The sequence below is a fragment of the Corvus kubaryi genome, unplaced genomic scaffold, assembly GCF_017639235.1.
Source record: "Corvus kubaryi isolate FWS band 111438036 unplaced genomic scaffold, C.kubaryi_AGA036_p1.0 37396, whole genome shotgun sequence".
Lineage (NCBI taxonomy): Eukaryota > Metazoa > Chordata > Aves > Passeriformes > Corvidae > Corvus > Corvus kubaryi.
Genome location: NW_024581135.1, coordinates 28,087,730 through 28,105,419, shown reverse-complemented (window position 1 = coordinate 28,105,419; position 17,690 = coordinate 28,087,730). Strand labels below are relative to the sequence as shown.

Here is a 17,690-nt window from a genome sequence, read left to right as displayed (position 1 = left end):
GCAGAAAATATTTTATAACAATTGCATCCTTCTAAAAGGAAGGATTTTTAGTGCCACATGTTTGTTATACACATATCAAGCAAAAACCCTTTCTGTTTGCACCACATTTCAAGTCACAATTACACCGTGGGCAATTTTGGGGGGGTTTGTTTGTAGTTCTCTTTCTTTAAATTGCAAACTAGAATTCTGACAGTAGATCTATAATACTCCGTATGAAAAGTGAAATATTTTAATATATTACCACAGCTCACATACATAAAGCAAAAGGTAAGCTCTCCTTCTGCTTCTTTTACTGACAGCTCTTTCAGATATATGTACGCATGTGCATATGTAGAGGCATCTTCCAAAAGCAGTATTTGATACAACAGAAAATGCTGTTCTTCTATTTTTTCCAACACCTCAACAACTCAATAAAATACCTTATTTCTGCAACAAACAAGCAGCGTTTATTACCATGTCCTTTTCGTGGTTTAGAAGGGCTGACTTCTTTTCCAAACTGGAAATCTGAATCCTCTAACAGTCTGCTTTCTCCATGCATTTCCTCCTCTACCCCACTCTCAGATGAGTGACCACTCAACGTCCCTTCATTCCAGTTTTTATAGTTTTCATCAAAGTTTTCTCCTCTGTGTTCCCTATTTCTTCTGCCCAGTGTTGATTCCAGCTCTGCACCTCCATCTGCGCTTGTTCCATTACAGGCTTTAGGCTCAGGAAAATGTTGTGTTACAAATCCCACAAACTTCTTTCCTCTTTTAGCAGCTTCATTAACCTGCAATACAACAAACTTAGCTGCAGAATCATTTCAGAATTGCATGGACCTTTTTCTTCTTTAAAACCTGTACATACATGAACTGCTTAACTAAACTGCTGAGAACATAGAAGGCATAACATTGTATTACAGAAGGGTGACTCTCCTTTGATGCTGCCCCTGCTTCAAAGTAAATGGAAGTTTTCCAGCATGTCTTTGGAGTCAGGCCAGGAAAGGTGGCCAACACTGGGAATGACTTCAGAGTATACAAAGTCCTTCATTTAGAACAAACCCAAAGTATTTTATTTACTGTGTTGTATTGGTAAGCAGTATAGTAGAGCAATAAATAGTATTTCTCTAAATAGGTGATGCTAGTCATACTAAAAATAACGACCTCCAAAATTATAGAAATATCTCTGTCTTGTGCTGCGAGTCATTACCCCTTGGTTCCCTTGGGGGCTACTCAGCTTCATTATTACTGAGGACAAGTAGAGTGCATGAGCAGAGAAAGGAGGGAGCTAGAAGCAAATTAAAATCCTCTCAACTCTTTCAGCCAGTGATGTCTTTTTCTCTGCACTGAAGTCTCAACATACAACTGTAACATCTATGCTACCTGTGAGATGTGTCTGCTCTTGAAGGCATTTTTTCTTCCTGGGTTAAGGAGTGCTGCCATTTAGGAAGATGACCCCACTGACACCTTGTGCTACAAGCTCCCCTGTGAAGTAAAGTCTTCCCAGGTAAATAGAGAAGCCTCAGCTCAGAAAGAAGACATCACTTGGGAAGTACTGGATTAAGTGAGGACAGAGAGGGAAGGATCTTTATTCAGTTTACTCACCTAAACTACTAATCAGCAGAGTGAGTAAAAATCAAACAACTGATGGTACTGAATCCCTTTTTAGTATCATGATAGTCACACTTCAGTCTATCTACTGCCATTATTTATGTACAGCAGTGATACAATATGCCAATCACTGTGATTATATATACAGAGCTGCTGCTTCAAGGACAACCAAGACAGTTTTAAATTTAACAAGCAACAGAGAAAAACAGGCAATATGATAATGTTTTTGCTGAAACACCACAAAGTCTTATTGTTTCATATCTTTTAAAAAAAGTACTAAGATTTAACTGGATTAATTGCTCTGTCTTTTTAAAACTGAGAGCATTTTAAAATCAAATTATTCTCACATACTACTTCTGTAACAGACATGCTTCCAAGACTCCATCACTGCTCATTTCAAGTGTGTTTTTCCTTCTAATCCTTGTCTGGTACACTACACCAACCTGGAAATAGGTATCTATATTATACATGCATAATGTAATTTCATTTTAAATTTGAAACACCTGACAAAGTCAAAACAAGCCATTTAGAAAACAAACAACTCTTGAAATTTCAAAGATCATTAAAGATCTCCAATATGCTTTTTCTCCTACTACCCTCCTTGGCAACTAATGTAAAAGACATCACTAACTCTTGTAATAACAATAGCTTCCTGTTTCAGCAAGTCTTCAATTTTGCAGAGGAAGTTAAACACAAAAAGAACCAGAACTATAACTTGCATTCCAGTAGAAGTTTACTTTAAGTATACAATGTTTTCAAAAGCTGTGCCAAATAAATATCTAGTATAGTTCCTATAAATGCTGTACTTTTTGTTAAAGAATGAAAAAGCCATTTTTCTTAGGTACTTAACTCAGAAAAGCATAAAACTTCACATATCATACAAGCATTTTATAAAGAGTGACTGAACTTGGGCCTGATTCTGCTTTCAGTGGTGTAAGCAGCCAGACTTCCAAAGCTTTACAGGGATACTCAGTCCTACATTACAAAAAGTAACTTTTCTCACTTTGAGAACAGTTCTGTAGCTTCTATAAAATAAACACAAAATTAAAACCACAACCACTAAATGTAACTTACATGCATGAAAGAAATAAATATCTGAAGAAAAGTTGGAAAAAAACTCCCATTACCTTCTCTAGCAGTTCTTTCACTACTTCATTTGTCAGTGTTTCATATGTTAAAGGACATTCTTCAATCACCAGCCTGGGGTGCCTTTGTCCTCTGGGTGCTGCATACTTCTGGCTAGAACACAGAAAGAAAGCACTCTTTGTCAGGAGTTTGCTGCAAACTTGAGCAAATGCTTGCATATAGAATTCTTTTCTTTTGGAATAGTTATGAATGAAATACTGACAATTCTTCTTCATACTTTTTAGAACTCAGTGGGTTTTGGTGTTTTGTTCTACTTCCACAAAGTGACAGGTACTGCGTGTTTCAATGCTAGGATAAGAATACTAATATTTAACTGGAGTTTCATTTGAAGACCATGCAGAGAGATACTTTGGAAACTGAGCTTTACTGACAAACAGCTCTGTCTTTGTAATAAATAAATGCAAAGATCTCTGATGATGCAAAATGCACCAATTTAAACTATAAATTTAGTAAGCACAAAGTAGGTTCAGTTTTGTAGAAAACACACTATGAATAAAAATGGTGCTTTTACACTGTTAACATCCTGCTGCTTAGTTTTTGTAACTAAAGCAGAGCTGCAGCTGTTAAATGAAACAGTACAGGCAAATACTAGAAATACAATGCAAAAACACTGGGGGCTAAATAATGTTTAAATCTCTCATATTTAAGCTGACAAACTCAAAGTTATAGAACTGTGCTCATGTTTTATCTAAAGCCAGTTGTGCTATTAGTCAGACAATATTTAGTGTATGCCAATAATATAACAGGATTTAATTTGATGCTTCCTTCATACAATCATTTCATTTAGAAAAGAATGTCAATGAGATACATTCAAATATAAAAGGTTACTTTCCAAACAGTAGTTGGAGAAGGTATATTTCCCCACAGCAAAACCAAACTTGGTACATATAGTGCCTGGGAAGGAAACTGGAATCTACACCAGTTTCACATGTAGGCTACAGAGACTCATCCTTCACCCATTCAAGGGCCTAAAGATTCAAACAACATCCAAAGGATGCCACATCTACAGGGACAAGGCAAATTGTGGGAGCTGCATGCTGGCAGTGTCAGCTCTTGGAAGCCTCAGATCCAGAGCAAGCATTTTGCTCTCTTACTCAACCTTTTGCCCATATGAACAGCATTCACCTTGTTTGCAGATGAACTTACAAAGGTTAAGTTGTATGAACAGTAAATACTCTGGACCAGGCTTGTTCAATCAAAAGGTTTAAGAATTTCTCTCAAATGAATGTTTTAGGAAAGCATTACGGGAGTGGCAGTGAGGCAGCTTCCAATTCACACCCTTCCAGTCCTCAAATAAAGGCAAGAACCTCTGTGCATCACATAAGGACTCAGGAGAGAAGGGGAAGCCTGACAGCTTTTAATGCAGTAAGAAATCCACTTTTCTAGTTACTCAAAATAAGAACAAAAGGTTATCTTCTTTGCATTCCAAGGAACTAATGGTAACATTGTTTTGTACATCTTCTTTAGGGTCACACAGTGATTACAATGCATTAAAACAGGAATAATAAACAAGACCATGGATCTGGAACAAAAAATGAGCTCTTGCCTCTCCCTCAGTGTCAAAACTAAGCTTTTGTATGATCTCTGATCCAGAATGATTATTTCCTTCTTAAGAAAAAACCCCAAACTATCCCTGACAAATTAATTCACAAACTATGTAATTTTCCCCTGGGAAGAGACAAAAGTTTTGAAAACCAAGAAAAAGCAGACATGAGTTAGTTTAAAGCAGCTTATTACTCTCCTAGTATTTTGATTAATCTTTTATTTGCTGCAAGTTCTAAGACAGATGATATTACATTTTGGATTTTTGTTAGGACATTTACTAAGGCAAAGCAAAAATTATTAGCCTGTTGTCTGCTTAGAATCATTTAAAAACATTACTAACTTGCTAATCTGAGGTGCTCATTTCAAATTGATAATAAGCTATGCAGGTTGAGCAATCCACTTACAAATGGCTTAAGTAAAGAATCAGTGTATTCAAATTATTTCACTGTTACCTTAGTTTTAATCGTGAAAGTACCACTCGATACATGTGACTTGCAGGGAAACTCCTTCTCCGTCCAATTGGCAGCATAATGGGATGAACAGCTCCTACAACATATCCTTTGCTGTAATAGTCTTCCACCCGAGATGCTATATCCAGCACAGAACTGATCTTGATAACTTCTGGATTAGAGGAAGCTAAAAAGCATTGAAAGCAGAAGAGAAGCACATGATACTGTGTACATCCATAAACATTTTGGGTGAGTTCCTTTTAAGTAAACCACACAAAACCTATCCCCAGGCATTTATTTACAAACTACAGTAGTATTTATACAAGAAAAAGCAGATTCACAGATGATTCAACATTATTCAACTACTTCAAGTACCTATTTTTACAACTTAGTATGATCTATTTTTAACATACTTGGCAACATTTTCTGCTCAATCTAGGTCTGCCAAGCTGATTTAAAAGCTATGTTAACATCTAAACACACAATAGGGCTGAACTTAAAGCAACTATTTTGTCTACCCAAAGCCTTCAACATACTGAAGCAGTATCTCTCAACCCCAGTTGTGAGGTAAATTCCCATGTAACAGATTTAAGCATACGACAATTATTTGTTTCCATTAATTTTTTTCCCCCCTTAGAAGTGATCTGTGGAGTTGACATATTGACAGTCCCAGTTCCTTTTTCCAACAGACATAAGGATATATCACCTAAGCAAGCTTGTGGTGTCACCAATTTCTAAGGAGGGTCTCTCTCAGCATGTGCAGGCATTTTGCATCAATAGGCAGCACCTGGACAATACACTGCTGTTAGGGAAAACTACAGAGACAAAGGGAAAACTTCTTGGACAACCTTTTTTTGAATGGTCCACAGCTTTTCCAGAGAGGAAAGGAAGATTCCGCATTGGTAAGAGACGATATATTCTGCTACAGTCAGTCTGATGGGTCAGTAATTCCTGTTCCTCTCAAGTACAACTGGAACTGTAAATGCTCTCAGAAAGCAGGAAATCAATACTCATACACAAACAGTAGCAGAAGAGTAATTATGCCAGCACAGATTTGCCAAAGCCTTAATCCTTTGCAGTTATGAGCTCTGACAACAAAACAGCTTGGCTTGAAATCTGCTGGTCTACTGGTGACCTCTGCTCCAAGCAGCCTACTTGTCTGTATTCTGATGGGTCCCTCTTTGCAGGACTTCCCATGCATTAAGACCAGTGCTTATCTGCATTAATGAATGCCTCAATCAAATTTAAGTGACCTCATGACACTTTTTCCAAGATACATACAACCTTAACGTGCTGCCCTGAACATTCCCTTTCCTACCATACAACTGAAAATAATGAAATACACTAATTCTCCTTTGATTCTGTAATTTAAAAAGTATATAAAAATAATCAGTGCAATTACATAAATCTCTCATAACTTTGCTGAGTTAATTTCATGTTCCTACCTTCTCTTGTCTACATATAGTGCAGGTTGGCAATCAGCAAGGAATTTCAGGACCTAAGACATAGCAAGTCACAAAGTTTGTCTATCCTACTGTTTTAAACGATCATCAACTGGAGATATGACTCGTTAGTTTGCTCAAATGTTTTATTCTAATAAACTGAATTAGAACTCCGCTGGTTCATGAGTGGTGTTCTGTAAAACCTCTCTATACTGCTTTCCCACAATAAAACGAGGATATTGACATACATACACTTATGGAGGGCTTTAAAAAAAAGACCACAAAAACCCCACAAACCATCAGAAACTAATATTTTACAACACTCAAATGCTTTTTAATACCAATTTCTACAAAAGGGACAAAGGAACAGAGATCTACTTTGCTTGTCACTGTAAGAGCCTTAAAAGAAAAGCCAGCAAGAGGAACCAGAATAATTTATACTGTAGGAAATGCACACTACCAAAAATTATCACCAACATACATACTGATGGTTTATTGCTGTTAACCAGAAAATTCAACATATTAAACTAAACTGTCAGTAATTCTCAGTCATAAGAACAGGGCTGTTGCACTTTTTCTTTTTAAGTAGACAGTATATCACAGCTCCCCTTCTGTAAACAGATGTCTTGCCCTTAGTAATACCTCCATCCCATGATTCCACTCATTGAAAATCCAGGAGATACATGTATTGAGAAATAACTGCTCCATAGCCCACAAGCCAAAAAAGCAGGAATGATGCAATAGGATCATGACTTCACTGATTTTACAAATTTCTTTAACCCTTTTTCATTAAAAAAAAAATTCCTTTCTGATGTGCTCTCAACAGGTAGCCAAAATACTGTAGCAATAGCAACTCCAGCCAACTTTCTAGCTGCATAGTAAGCCTCAGATGCAGGATACTGAAGATGATGACAAAACAGCTATTTCATACTTATTCATATTGGTACTCAGAGTGACAAGAACTTGACAGCATGCCACCTTAGTAGGCTGCATCAGTATTTATTTTTCTCCCTAATATGAGGGTTATGGATAAAGCATAAGCATTCTGCTTAGTAGAAATATATAAACTATCACTACTTTTTGGGTAAACTGACTTAAAAGAATAGCAGCTGTTTTTGTTATTGGGATATGCCTCATGCCTGAGACCTTGGAATTTACAGTCACTGACAGGCATTTAAAACTATACTTCAGAGTCCACTGCTCCCTTTTCTTTGCACTATTCAGTTCTACCAAAATAAAAGATTGGCTGCAATTTTCTTGTTTGGGATTCTGCTGATGGAGATCATCCTCCATGGAACTCAAAGCTAATTTTTACAGTAGGGATGGGAGCATTTTGGGGACCAGGAGGAGAGAAGCCAAGGTTCAGTGCACAGCTAATAACTAGTTAAGATGCACAGGGACTGCAGCCAGCAAATTTAGACTGCAGCATGGTTGACCTAATCTGCATCATGGCTTGGGAGAAGATCACAGACTGCTGAAAGTTTCCCCAGCAGGCTCATTTCAACTTCACATTGCATATACCTGATAAAGCACAGAATAAGGCATATTGAATTGAAGTAACACATTTATGCTTGCTATACTTTTATCTTGATGCAGGACGTAGTTTACCGTAAGATCTTAAAATATTAAGTGCAGATTTTCTGTTTTACTTGATGCAAGATCCAGTGGCAAGAAATCACTTGGGCACACAAATCTATGTAGGGGAAGACCTTGCTCTGGAAAGTGGCACAGCAGAACGAGTGCCATAAAGATATGGCACAACTTGACAGCAGAGCAAAAACTTTGGTCTGCAGTGATAAAGGGGCCTCACTTTCATTTAGCCAAAGGATATTCAAATAGCAACAAGTACATGAGTGAGTTGACTGAAATAGAAGAAAAAAAGACAAAAGCTCAATATATTGTCTACACTGCTTTAGCCAATTCCCACATTTCAGAAACAATCAGAATTTAAAAATGCCTCCAAGACAGTATATATACACACCATGTTTTATTTCTGTATTCATCTTAGCTCTAAAAAAGAGAGACTTCAAAGAAAAAATATTTTAAGGTCATATATAGGCATAGCTAGAACCAGTCAACAGAAAGATACCTGTGTTTACAAATCCTCTTACTTCCAGTGAGAAACCTAAAGAAGAGTTAGGCTGTTATCTGGAACTGTTATTTAACATTCATAATTCCACTGAAGTGAAGCAATTCTGAATATCAGATAAAACAGGAGAAAATTAATCTTTACTGCTGTACTGCTAGGTTATTAAAACAGATACACCTTTATTTGCACTTTTTTGATGGGCTTTTACTTAAAAAAGTCACAACCTCCTTTACAACAAATAATTTATACACCACTTCTAGAAACTAACTTGAAAACACAGCAAAACTATCCAGAAGAGAGGCTATTTAAGAACACTAAACACTCTTCAGCTTCCAAAAAATTTATCCTTTCTATCAGTGGATTAATAGGCAACCCATGTATGCCTTAGGCAGCCTAGCTCTATTTCCAACGTCTTACCACTATTACTTACTCATTAGTTTTGTTTCCTCAAAAGGAACAAGCCAGTAAGAAACTTTTTGTGTAAATAAACAGAACACAGTTACATTCTGCTACATTATAATGCTGGAGATCTATCTTCTATTAGTATCTTGCAGCTTTTTTTAAAAAAAGACTCCTGTATTTTAGATAAAAGTATTATAAGAGTTAAAAGTAATCAGAAGCCAAGTTTTGTTTATGAAAAAGTTCCTGTAGTTGCAGTAAGATCTGCACTTACACTGTCTCCCTTTATCCAACCCTTCTAGTAACAGCATTTACTTCAAATCCCTGTTATTAAGCATTTCCAGTAGATTGGGTTGTTACAAAATGCAAGTTACTATAAAGTGACTGTAAAACTGAGCTGTCTGTTCTCTGAGGGCAGCCATCTGGGCTTGTTTATGTTTTCAACTTTGTGGAACAGGGAGTTGCTCTGTTAGAGATGGGACACCCTCGGGAAGGAAGTATCCCACAGAGCACTGTCTGCCTCTAGCTATGCATACAGATTCTGTTTCATTTCAGTCACAATTTCAAAAGACTATTCAACAACTACAAGTAAAGCATTTGGAAAAAATAGTAAGCCGAAACTCAGACTCTTACAGAAACATCTACCAAGAGACTGTGGTGGGTGTAAGAGGGGAAGTTACTCCTGATATACAACTAAGGAACAGGCTTACTTCTGCATAAAGTAACAAGGACAATGACAGCCTGTTTTCGGAAGTTGAGTGCATTTAAAAGATTGTTATTCAATTAAGGCTCAGGCACAGTGTATTTTCTGAACCGTCACACTGAATTCAGACAACCATTATTCAAAGTGAATACGGATGGCAGTATCTGACTCCCAGGAAACTAGGAAAACTCTCTAACAGCTTTTAGCCAGCTTCCTTAAAGAGGACAGTTGTATAATTTGGAGGGTTTGGTTGTTAAAAATACTTCAGCAGTTTCCATTGTAATTTTATACAAGTAAGAACCTTCGTCATGATTTGTGTTTCAAAATAAAAGTCTTACATTTTGGCTAGCTTTGATAAAAGTGCCTAAGATTTACTGTAAGTCAAACAAGACAAAACTAAGTTAAATCCTGTTCCTTCTCATTTCAAAATAGTAAAGATACAGCATAAAAAAAATACCTTCTACAGTAAAATCCAGCAATACATATTCATAAGCAGAATCCGTCTTTGTTTCAACTTGTGGTCTCTTCAGTGTAGAAAAGATTTTTCCAGGGCTGCTATCATCTGGGTCTTCCAGCTTTCTCAGTCCGCACCCCATGGCAAGATCTGCAAATGATTAAGTCGCAGGAAAAGGTGGGGGGAGCAGCAAGATCTGTCGCTCTTACTACAGGAAAAAAAAAGGAACCAAATAATTCCCCTTGATTTTTTCTATTATCTGTAAATCCAAACAGAGAAAAAGTCCAGTTCCCAAACCAAAAAGCAAAGGTACTTTCCATTCATTTTTAATATAGAAGCAGTAAGCTCGTGATGATTTCAAGCTACAAACTTGGTTAAGAGTAGGCTTGATTTTGCAGCAACATTAGAGCTGCTCCAAACTAGCAGAGATTTTCCATGCCACGTCAATTTACAGCCAGCCCCTATCAGTGCTCTCTTGCAGAGGACACCAATAGTGCTTTGTCTGTCCTTCTAGACTGACCGGGTGAGGGGGGGCAAGGGGGGAAGAAGAACTGAAAAAGAAAGTTAGCAAGAAACTTGTCTGTCATTACTTACCTCCAGAAGTTCCCAACGGCAGTAGAAAGTCAGAGAGAAAAAAAGCAAGTTAGTCAGAATGAAAGAATGAGAAAAGAGCCTCAACATGGTTGGAGACAAAAAATCACTTCCAGAAAGGAAGTCAGCTTCAAGAGGAAATTGCTTCTGGCATCTCAAAGGGTAGAAAGGCAAATGAAAAGCTGTTTGGTCCTTATTTTAGATTTCAGAGTTGGCTCCTATTTCCTTTCTACAGGGACTTTATTGCAGAGGAAAAAACCACCAACACGAACACAGTGTAATAGCATAAAAATATGTAGTAATTTCTCATCCAGAAAAATCAGTAAGAATCTTCATCATGAAAATTAACTTATGTAACTGGTTTTGAAAAAAAACCAAAAAAATTACACTGAAATATTCCTCATTTCAAATGGGAAAGACTTTTTCAACACTATATAAGAATAAAGTTACAAAACTTCGTTTTCCATTACTCCTGGATATTGAACAAACAAAATATTTTTCTCCTCTGTTAAACTGACCTAAGTTGGTACAGCCACAGACTTTCAACACTGCTTTCTATGTAAACTTTTCTTTAGGTCCTAAAAATTCAGTATAATTTTAAGAGCTCTCAATACTCTTCTATTAACTATTGCAAGTCACTTGTAACTGTATTATACCTGATGCAGGCCACAATAATGCATGGCAAAAAAAAAAAGGAACACAGTTATTTTCTAAAGCTCTGCTACTCCCAGGACAAACTGTTAGAAATTTGCCTTTTCTTTTGAGACTACATCTAAAGAAATTAAAGAGTCATCCAGAGAAAACCAAAGATTCATAACACCATTTTAGATTATATGAACTGCACATTTAAATTCAAAAGGCTTTTCTGCTTTTTTCTCACTGAAATAAATATACCTTATTAAAAATGCTAATATTTTCTATAATAAATAGCACCAAGTTAGGCATTAACTATTTGTGGGTTTCTGTTCTACTGCAAGCAAACTGATCAAACTTTATTTAAGCAACTTACCAGGAATGATAAGTCTAGAAACTACAACCCTTTGAAATATGTATTATAGATTGAAGTCACTAAATTCTGGAAAAAAATTTAGAAGTCACTTAGTGCAGAGACTAGAACTGAAGCTGTAATTATAATTGCTGTTATTATTTAAAACAAGCTCCTGAGTGCTAAAACAAAGGAAGTCCTCAAGTGTTGTCTTCTTGATTAAAACCTAGGAAGACGTATCAAATACGCAGAATTCTTCATCTTGCTGCATGTCCTCTTACACAGAAATTGCTCCCAAACACTACTTTTTTTTTCATTAAAGGTTATCCCTGAACTGTTGCCGTATCAGCCATACATATAAACTGCCCACTCAACACTGAGAATCCTGCTGCTTCATTCTACACATCCCTTAAGATTCATTGTAACTGCTTGTATAAAGCCATGGCATGACTAAGATAGCTGCAACTAAACCAGCTTTTTGCAGCACTACTCCAGTTGCCAGCAGGCTGCTTTTTTATCTTTAACTTAAAATAGCTACATTTTTAGTGAGGCCATTTTGAACTCTTCATGACAAGGCTTACACAATATTACAACCCTCTCACCAAGACAGGACTTTCCATAATATAAACAAACTCTTACAACACCATGAAGAATCACAGACAGAAGCAACGGTCCATATTTTGTGCAATCCTAGATTAGTATAAGTAGTTATAAGATTCCAAGTTGGAAGTCAGTCAACAGTTGTCATTGCAGACTTGACTCAAGCTGCTAACCTCAGCCAATGAAACCAAAGGTCCCACAGACCAAAATAGAGAAAACAAAACAAAATCAGCAAGAACAAGCAGCATACCCCACAGGAGTTCAAAACTGCATCACAACACTTGAATGACTCAGGAGAGACACAGCATCACAAGATTCTTAAGATTCAAGAGCTGCAATTTCCTGTTGCAAAGTGGATACAAACTACAAAACAATCTTCAGTGACCCAAAATGCAAAGGCTCTGGGAACTGGCATCAGAGAAGAGCAAATCCCTAAAACTACACTGTGATTCACTGGCATGTTGTATTTACAGCACCCCCTCTGAAAGGGCATGTGACTCCTTCACTGAAACTTGGTAAAATTTTTAGACTTTAAAGTAGGCAAAGACAGCCAGACAAAGGACCAATGAGCCCAAAGGAACTTTGCCTCCACAGAAGGCTTTCAGGATCCCCCAACAGTTTTTATTCCGACTAAACAGAAAAATGATACAAAGACAGCAAGAGTAGCACACCAACAGGAAGGTGTGTCCCGTGCTGAACTACTGACTGCCTGTTGGCAACACAGGGTGAGAAGCAGCAGCAGCTCTGCACAGCAGCTTTGACCAGACTGTGAGGCAAACAAGCCTTGCTGTCTACCCACACCTCAGGGTTGCTCCTCCTCTTGCTCATGATCTGCTTTGTTCCCTCTTGTCTGAGGGAGGTTTGAAAACTTTTGTGTGGGAGGCATTTCTGTTTCCCTTGTTACATTACCAGGCTTACTGAACCAAAGGACACCATCCCATGCTTGAAACTGCAGTTTGGAAATAGATGTCCCCCTGGTTCCTGACTCCGTGCTAAGCTGCAATCAACATGACTGACAGCCAGGACAGGCTCTCTGTCTATGGCCTTGGTGCCAAACACAAGTGGTACTGGCACCTCTTTTTGATGAAATCTTCCTTGCTGGAATTGTAAAGACAACACTTCTTGGGGTTTGGAATATCTGTCACAAACCCATCTGAACACAAAGCCTATTTAAAAGAACACCTTCCCTTCTCCAAAACCCAATATGATCTGCATTAAGCAATTTAATAATGCAGTTTAAAGATTTTCTCCCCCATTACCTTAGGGGATCAAGAATGGGAGATAGTACCTCATCATCCAAGTTTCCTCCTGGCTAACATCATGAAGTGCATGGAAAATTACGAAAATAAGGAAAGTACACCAAAGATGTTCCTTGTCTGTATGTACAATATCTAAACCAAAACTCAAGGAAGATCCTAAATTACTGAATCTACAGTTCAGTCACTATACCAGCATCCGCACCAAATGTTATCTTTATTAAAGAGAACCCTGTCTCTTTCTGATTAAGATACTGGCTAGTGAGTTAAAAGCAACAGGAATCATATTGCTTTAATACTACATTAACTTCAAAAATAATCAAAAGCAGCAGTGTTATAACTTTAAATTTGAAAACATAAATCATGGACTTTGTAAAAGGGCTATAGAATTAAAGGTCCATCACAACCAGGACACAACTCCTGCTCAATCTCATGATTTAGAACCGGATAAAGATTCCAAGAGGAGAACATGTCCCATCTTCCAGCCTGTTAGGCCACCAGTGGAAAAAAACCATTAGTCTGGGCAGCTTCTATCAGTGAATTTATTCCAGGTAAGCTCATCAGTGAAAAATTTTGAGTGAATAACCTGCTCACAAACATACCACCAGTAAAGATCCACTCTTATTCTCAAGGTTGATGTAGTGAGCAGCAGAAATGCAAATACCTTAAACTTCTACCAATTACCCAAAGAATATATTATTATCATTATTAATAATGATTTCACTAGGACCAAAACGACTCACTGCAAAATAGAAGGGATAACTTCCTCTGACAAAGTCAAAATGCAAAATATTTGGACCAAGCACATTTCCTACCCAGGTTGGAATGTTTGCATGCTTATAAAGGATATATTGAAAAAAAAGTTAAAAAACCCCCCCAGCAGTATTATTAGCTATAGATCAGTCATCACTGACACAAGGTTTTTAAACAGAGGACACAGACATTAGTAAGAAACAAGGCAGCAGATTACAAAGATGCTAAATTGATCAGATTTCTTCAGAACCTGAGGGTATTTGAACAGCTACAGGACTCAAAAATAAGACATTTAAAATCCCTAAGTATTAATAACCTCAAAAAGCAACATTTTTGAACTTCAGTTCCTCTTTGAACTTTTTATCAGGCTTACTTCCTTTGTTTTATGACTCAAAGCAAATGTAAAGTTTTTGCTTGAGAGAGGATAATGACAGAAAAAGCAAAAAAGCTTCCATCAGAAGAATTTGGCAACTCAGTTGTCAAATATTTTTTTTCCACAACCCCATTCCCAAGAGCCATTACTTTAACTAAAACACTGACATTTCTTTCTTTTTTCTCTAGAATGATTTGGTTTAAAGATACTAACAAAGCAGCAGGGTTCAATTCTGAAGGCTTTGGGTTTGGAAATTTATGTTTTTTTCTTCAGCCCAATTTTTTTTTCCTTTGAAGGAAGAGTTTCATGGATGTGACAGGAACAGTCTTATTAAACGTGGTAACTAGAACAGAAAAGCCAGCTTTTCTGCTGTAAGTTTTAACTTAATGTTCTAAAAATAATGAACAGAGATGACAACAATAGTTTGCTTTTGCAGTCATTAAAACAGTTTAATGATAAAAATTTAATTCCATTTTTTCATGTTCTTCTAAACCCATATTTAAACTCTGATACTACAATAAACAAAAGTTACAATCCAAACAGTAAACACAGACCAGTTGGAATTAAACTTGTAGCTACCAACTCAGAACTTTACTAGAAATCCAAAGCTAAAGAAGCTTGTTTATGATTGCTGTATTACGAGCAGTTTCAATAGGAAAAACTTTTAATTTCTAAAATTGTTAACAGTTCTCTAAAATGAGATCTGCAAATTTATTAAACTTTTCTCTCTGTGCATCCACAGTGTCTCACTTATCAAGGCAGTAGTAAGTGTATTATCTGCATCTCCAATACAGTATCAAACACTACAGCCATATGTTAGCCACCAGTTAAACCCACATATTCTAGAATGAAACTGGATGGTCTAGATCTGGATTTTCTATATAACAGCTATGTAAGGATTAGTGTGCAGGAATGCACACATGGCACTGTATTCTGGATCCTTAAAATAAGGATTTAAGCTGAATATTTTTTATTTCAATAGGAAACTTCGGAAGATGTTATATATCGAAGGTGAATCGAACCTACTGTCGTACTTCAACATTACAAAGCCACAAACCTATTTTACAAAAAAAAAGCTATTTTGCAGCCATACAACTTTTCACATTTTGTAACTATGTTAAACAGAAAAAACCATTTCAAGAGAGCCATGTGTTCTGCTAGTTTCTGCTCAGTTACTACTGGAATGCAGTTTATTCAATGACTTATTGCCTATTTTGGAAAATCAGTTCCAGAATACAAAGAATTGCCAATTTAAAATGAAAATGGTAAGTGGTTTTTCAAGGATAATGAATAGACTTCTGACACATAAGATCTGAAGTAGCAGGAACCAAAAATGCTAGTGAACTAGAGAATTCTACTTTATTAAAAAATATATATATATAAAAATATAGGAGAAACAGAACTTCAGTAACTTCAGAACTTTCTGCCTGTCCACAGGATTTTACGCAGTGTTAATCAAATAGAGAATGCTAGAACTAACCTTCTGCAATGGAAATGTAATATTAAGCAGACAGCAGTCACTAGATATACTGTAACAGTTAGCTCAGTAGAAAACAGAAGATACCAACCAGTTCTCTTAAATTCTAAGGGGCAGAAGCCAGAAAATTAACTTATTTTGCTCATATGTGAATGTGACAGCCAATACATAAGGATGATTTGCTACACACGTGCAAAGCCTTACAATTATCAATGGGAACTGCAAAAGGCCAAGGACAACGTGACCCCTTCTCCAATCCCCAAAATCCTCATCTGAAGATCTGCAGCTAACTAAATTACTTCTGTTGACAGCATGGGAATCTCCACATTCTGGAAATCCAAACTAGCAGAATAGTACTGTGCAGTGTAAAGGAACAAGAAGTCATGGATGCTAAAACATCAAAATAGCACAACTGCAGGCACTGAGGAAATGTAGTTCTTCCTCAGCATATATATAATTCATCTACAGGGATTCACAAAGGTCAGTCAGTTACATCTCAACCGTGTCTACAGAGATTCAACTCCTGAAAGGTTGGTTCTGTCACTGCTGTCTGACGTCATGCCATCACTCTTGGCAAGCATTCTGAAGAAAGATGAGCTACAATGTAAATGAAAAGGCCTCAATTTCAACAGTGACTGCCAGTTTCTGGAGGAAAACCAATATTCAGAGCTACTTGGTTTCTTCTCAGTCTCTCACATCAAAACAAAACTTTAAGACCTAAAGATACAATCCTAACTAAAACTACCTCCAGACTGGCATTACACACCCCACAGTGGAACACTGCAGGGATAGTGAAGTGCCTGACACTGAATATCCTCACAAAATCAAGTTCACATGCAAGTAAAAAGAAAGTGAGGGATCTTTGAAGCAAAGGCCATGGGATCAACTCATTATCAACAACATAACATCTGCACCAATTAAGAGAAAATAAACTACATTTTGTGAGTGTCTGGGATAGAGCCACAATCTGATAACATGTGACTGCACAGTATTTGTACACTTTCAAGCAATTAGTTCAAGAGACTTCCCTCTAAGCACTCTTCTTTTAAGTTAGTACTCACTGCAAAATTTATTTCTTGAATCTCTGATACATTATTAAAAACAGGCAAGTCACATTTGGTAAACAAAGTGCAGGTTCAAAAAATAAGGGCTTGGGACTAAATCTCCAGAACCCTGGGTAAAATGTGCATTTCATGACACACAAAATAAGGTTCTACCAGAACACAATCTTTCTTTGGTATCTTCCGAGACAAAACTTCATTAAAAAATATTTACTATGTAAAAATTCTTCCATGGAAATGAATTATGGCTTTGATGAGCCAAGATTTTTGTGATACATTTGTATTGATGAGTTCTAAAATGTGAAAATTAAACAGAACTGGACAGATGTGTTTAGTGGTAGAGACTTACTCAGAACCATGAGAACTTACAACAGATGAGAACTTCCCCCTTCAAAAAACAGGCTGAGCTCTACATGTATCAAAAAAATAGTATTTTTTTTGATACTTAGCGGTAAGACAATCCACCACAGCTACTACAGCAATAATTTGTTAAAAAGAGAAACTGTTAAAATTATATTGGTGCAGATTTTTCTACCTAGCAGAAGGTGCAAAGTCCCTTGAGGAAACTTGCAACCAAGACCTAGTACATGGCATCTCCTTTCATAACAATTTCAAAAGAGCATAAAACCAGAACCAGACTCCAACTCTATTCCTGGACAACACCATAAAGCACCATTGAACACTGGAATAATCTTTAAAGAGATTTACATATAATACATGGATTATTCACTGACTACAGTGTCCATTTGGCAAGATCTAAATGATTAAAAGGAAAAAAGTA

General features: G+C 36.8%; 1 protein-coding gene across 2 annotated transcripts in view; it reads right to left on the bottom strand.

Moving 5' to 3' along the window:
- Positions 1–10,602, bottom strand: part of RFTN2 (raftlin family member 2) — a 31,890-nt gene extending 21,288 nt beyond the window's left edge. Inside the window, exons 1-5 of one of the 2 annotated variants that reach the window (XM_042040309.1) lie at positions 10,408–10,602; positions 9,817–10,021; positions 4,730–4,913; positions 2,714–2,825; positions 454–766 (exon numbers count right to left, since the gene is read on the bottom strand). In XM_042040309.1, the coding sequence (XP_041896243.1) occupies positions 454–766; positions 2,714–2,825; positions 4,730–4,913; positions 9,817–9,955 (748 nt within the window). In that variant the 5' untranslated portion in view covers positions 9,956–10,021; positions 10,408–10,602. Of the gene's footprint in view, positions 1–453; positions 767–2,713; positions 2,826–4,729; positions 4,914–9,816; positions 10,316–10,407 lie in introns of those variants that run through there. The other variant, XM_042040308.1, reaches the window with a different exon arrangement.
- Between the last annotated feature and the right edge of the window lie 7,088 nt (positions 10,603–17,690).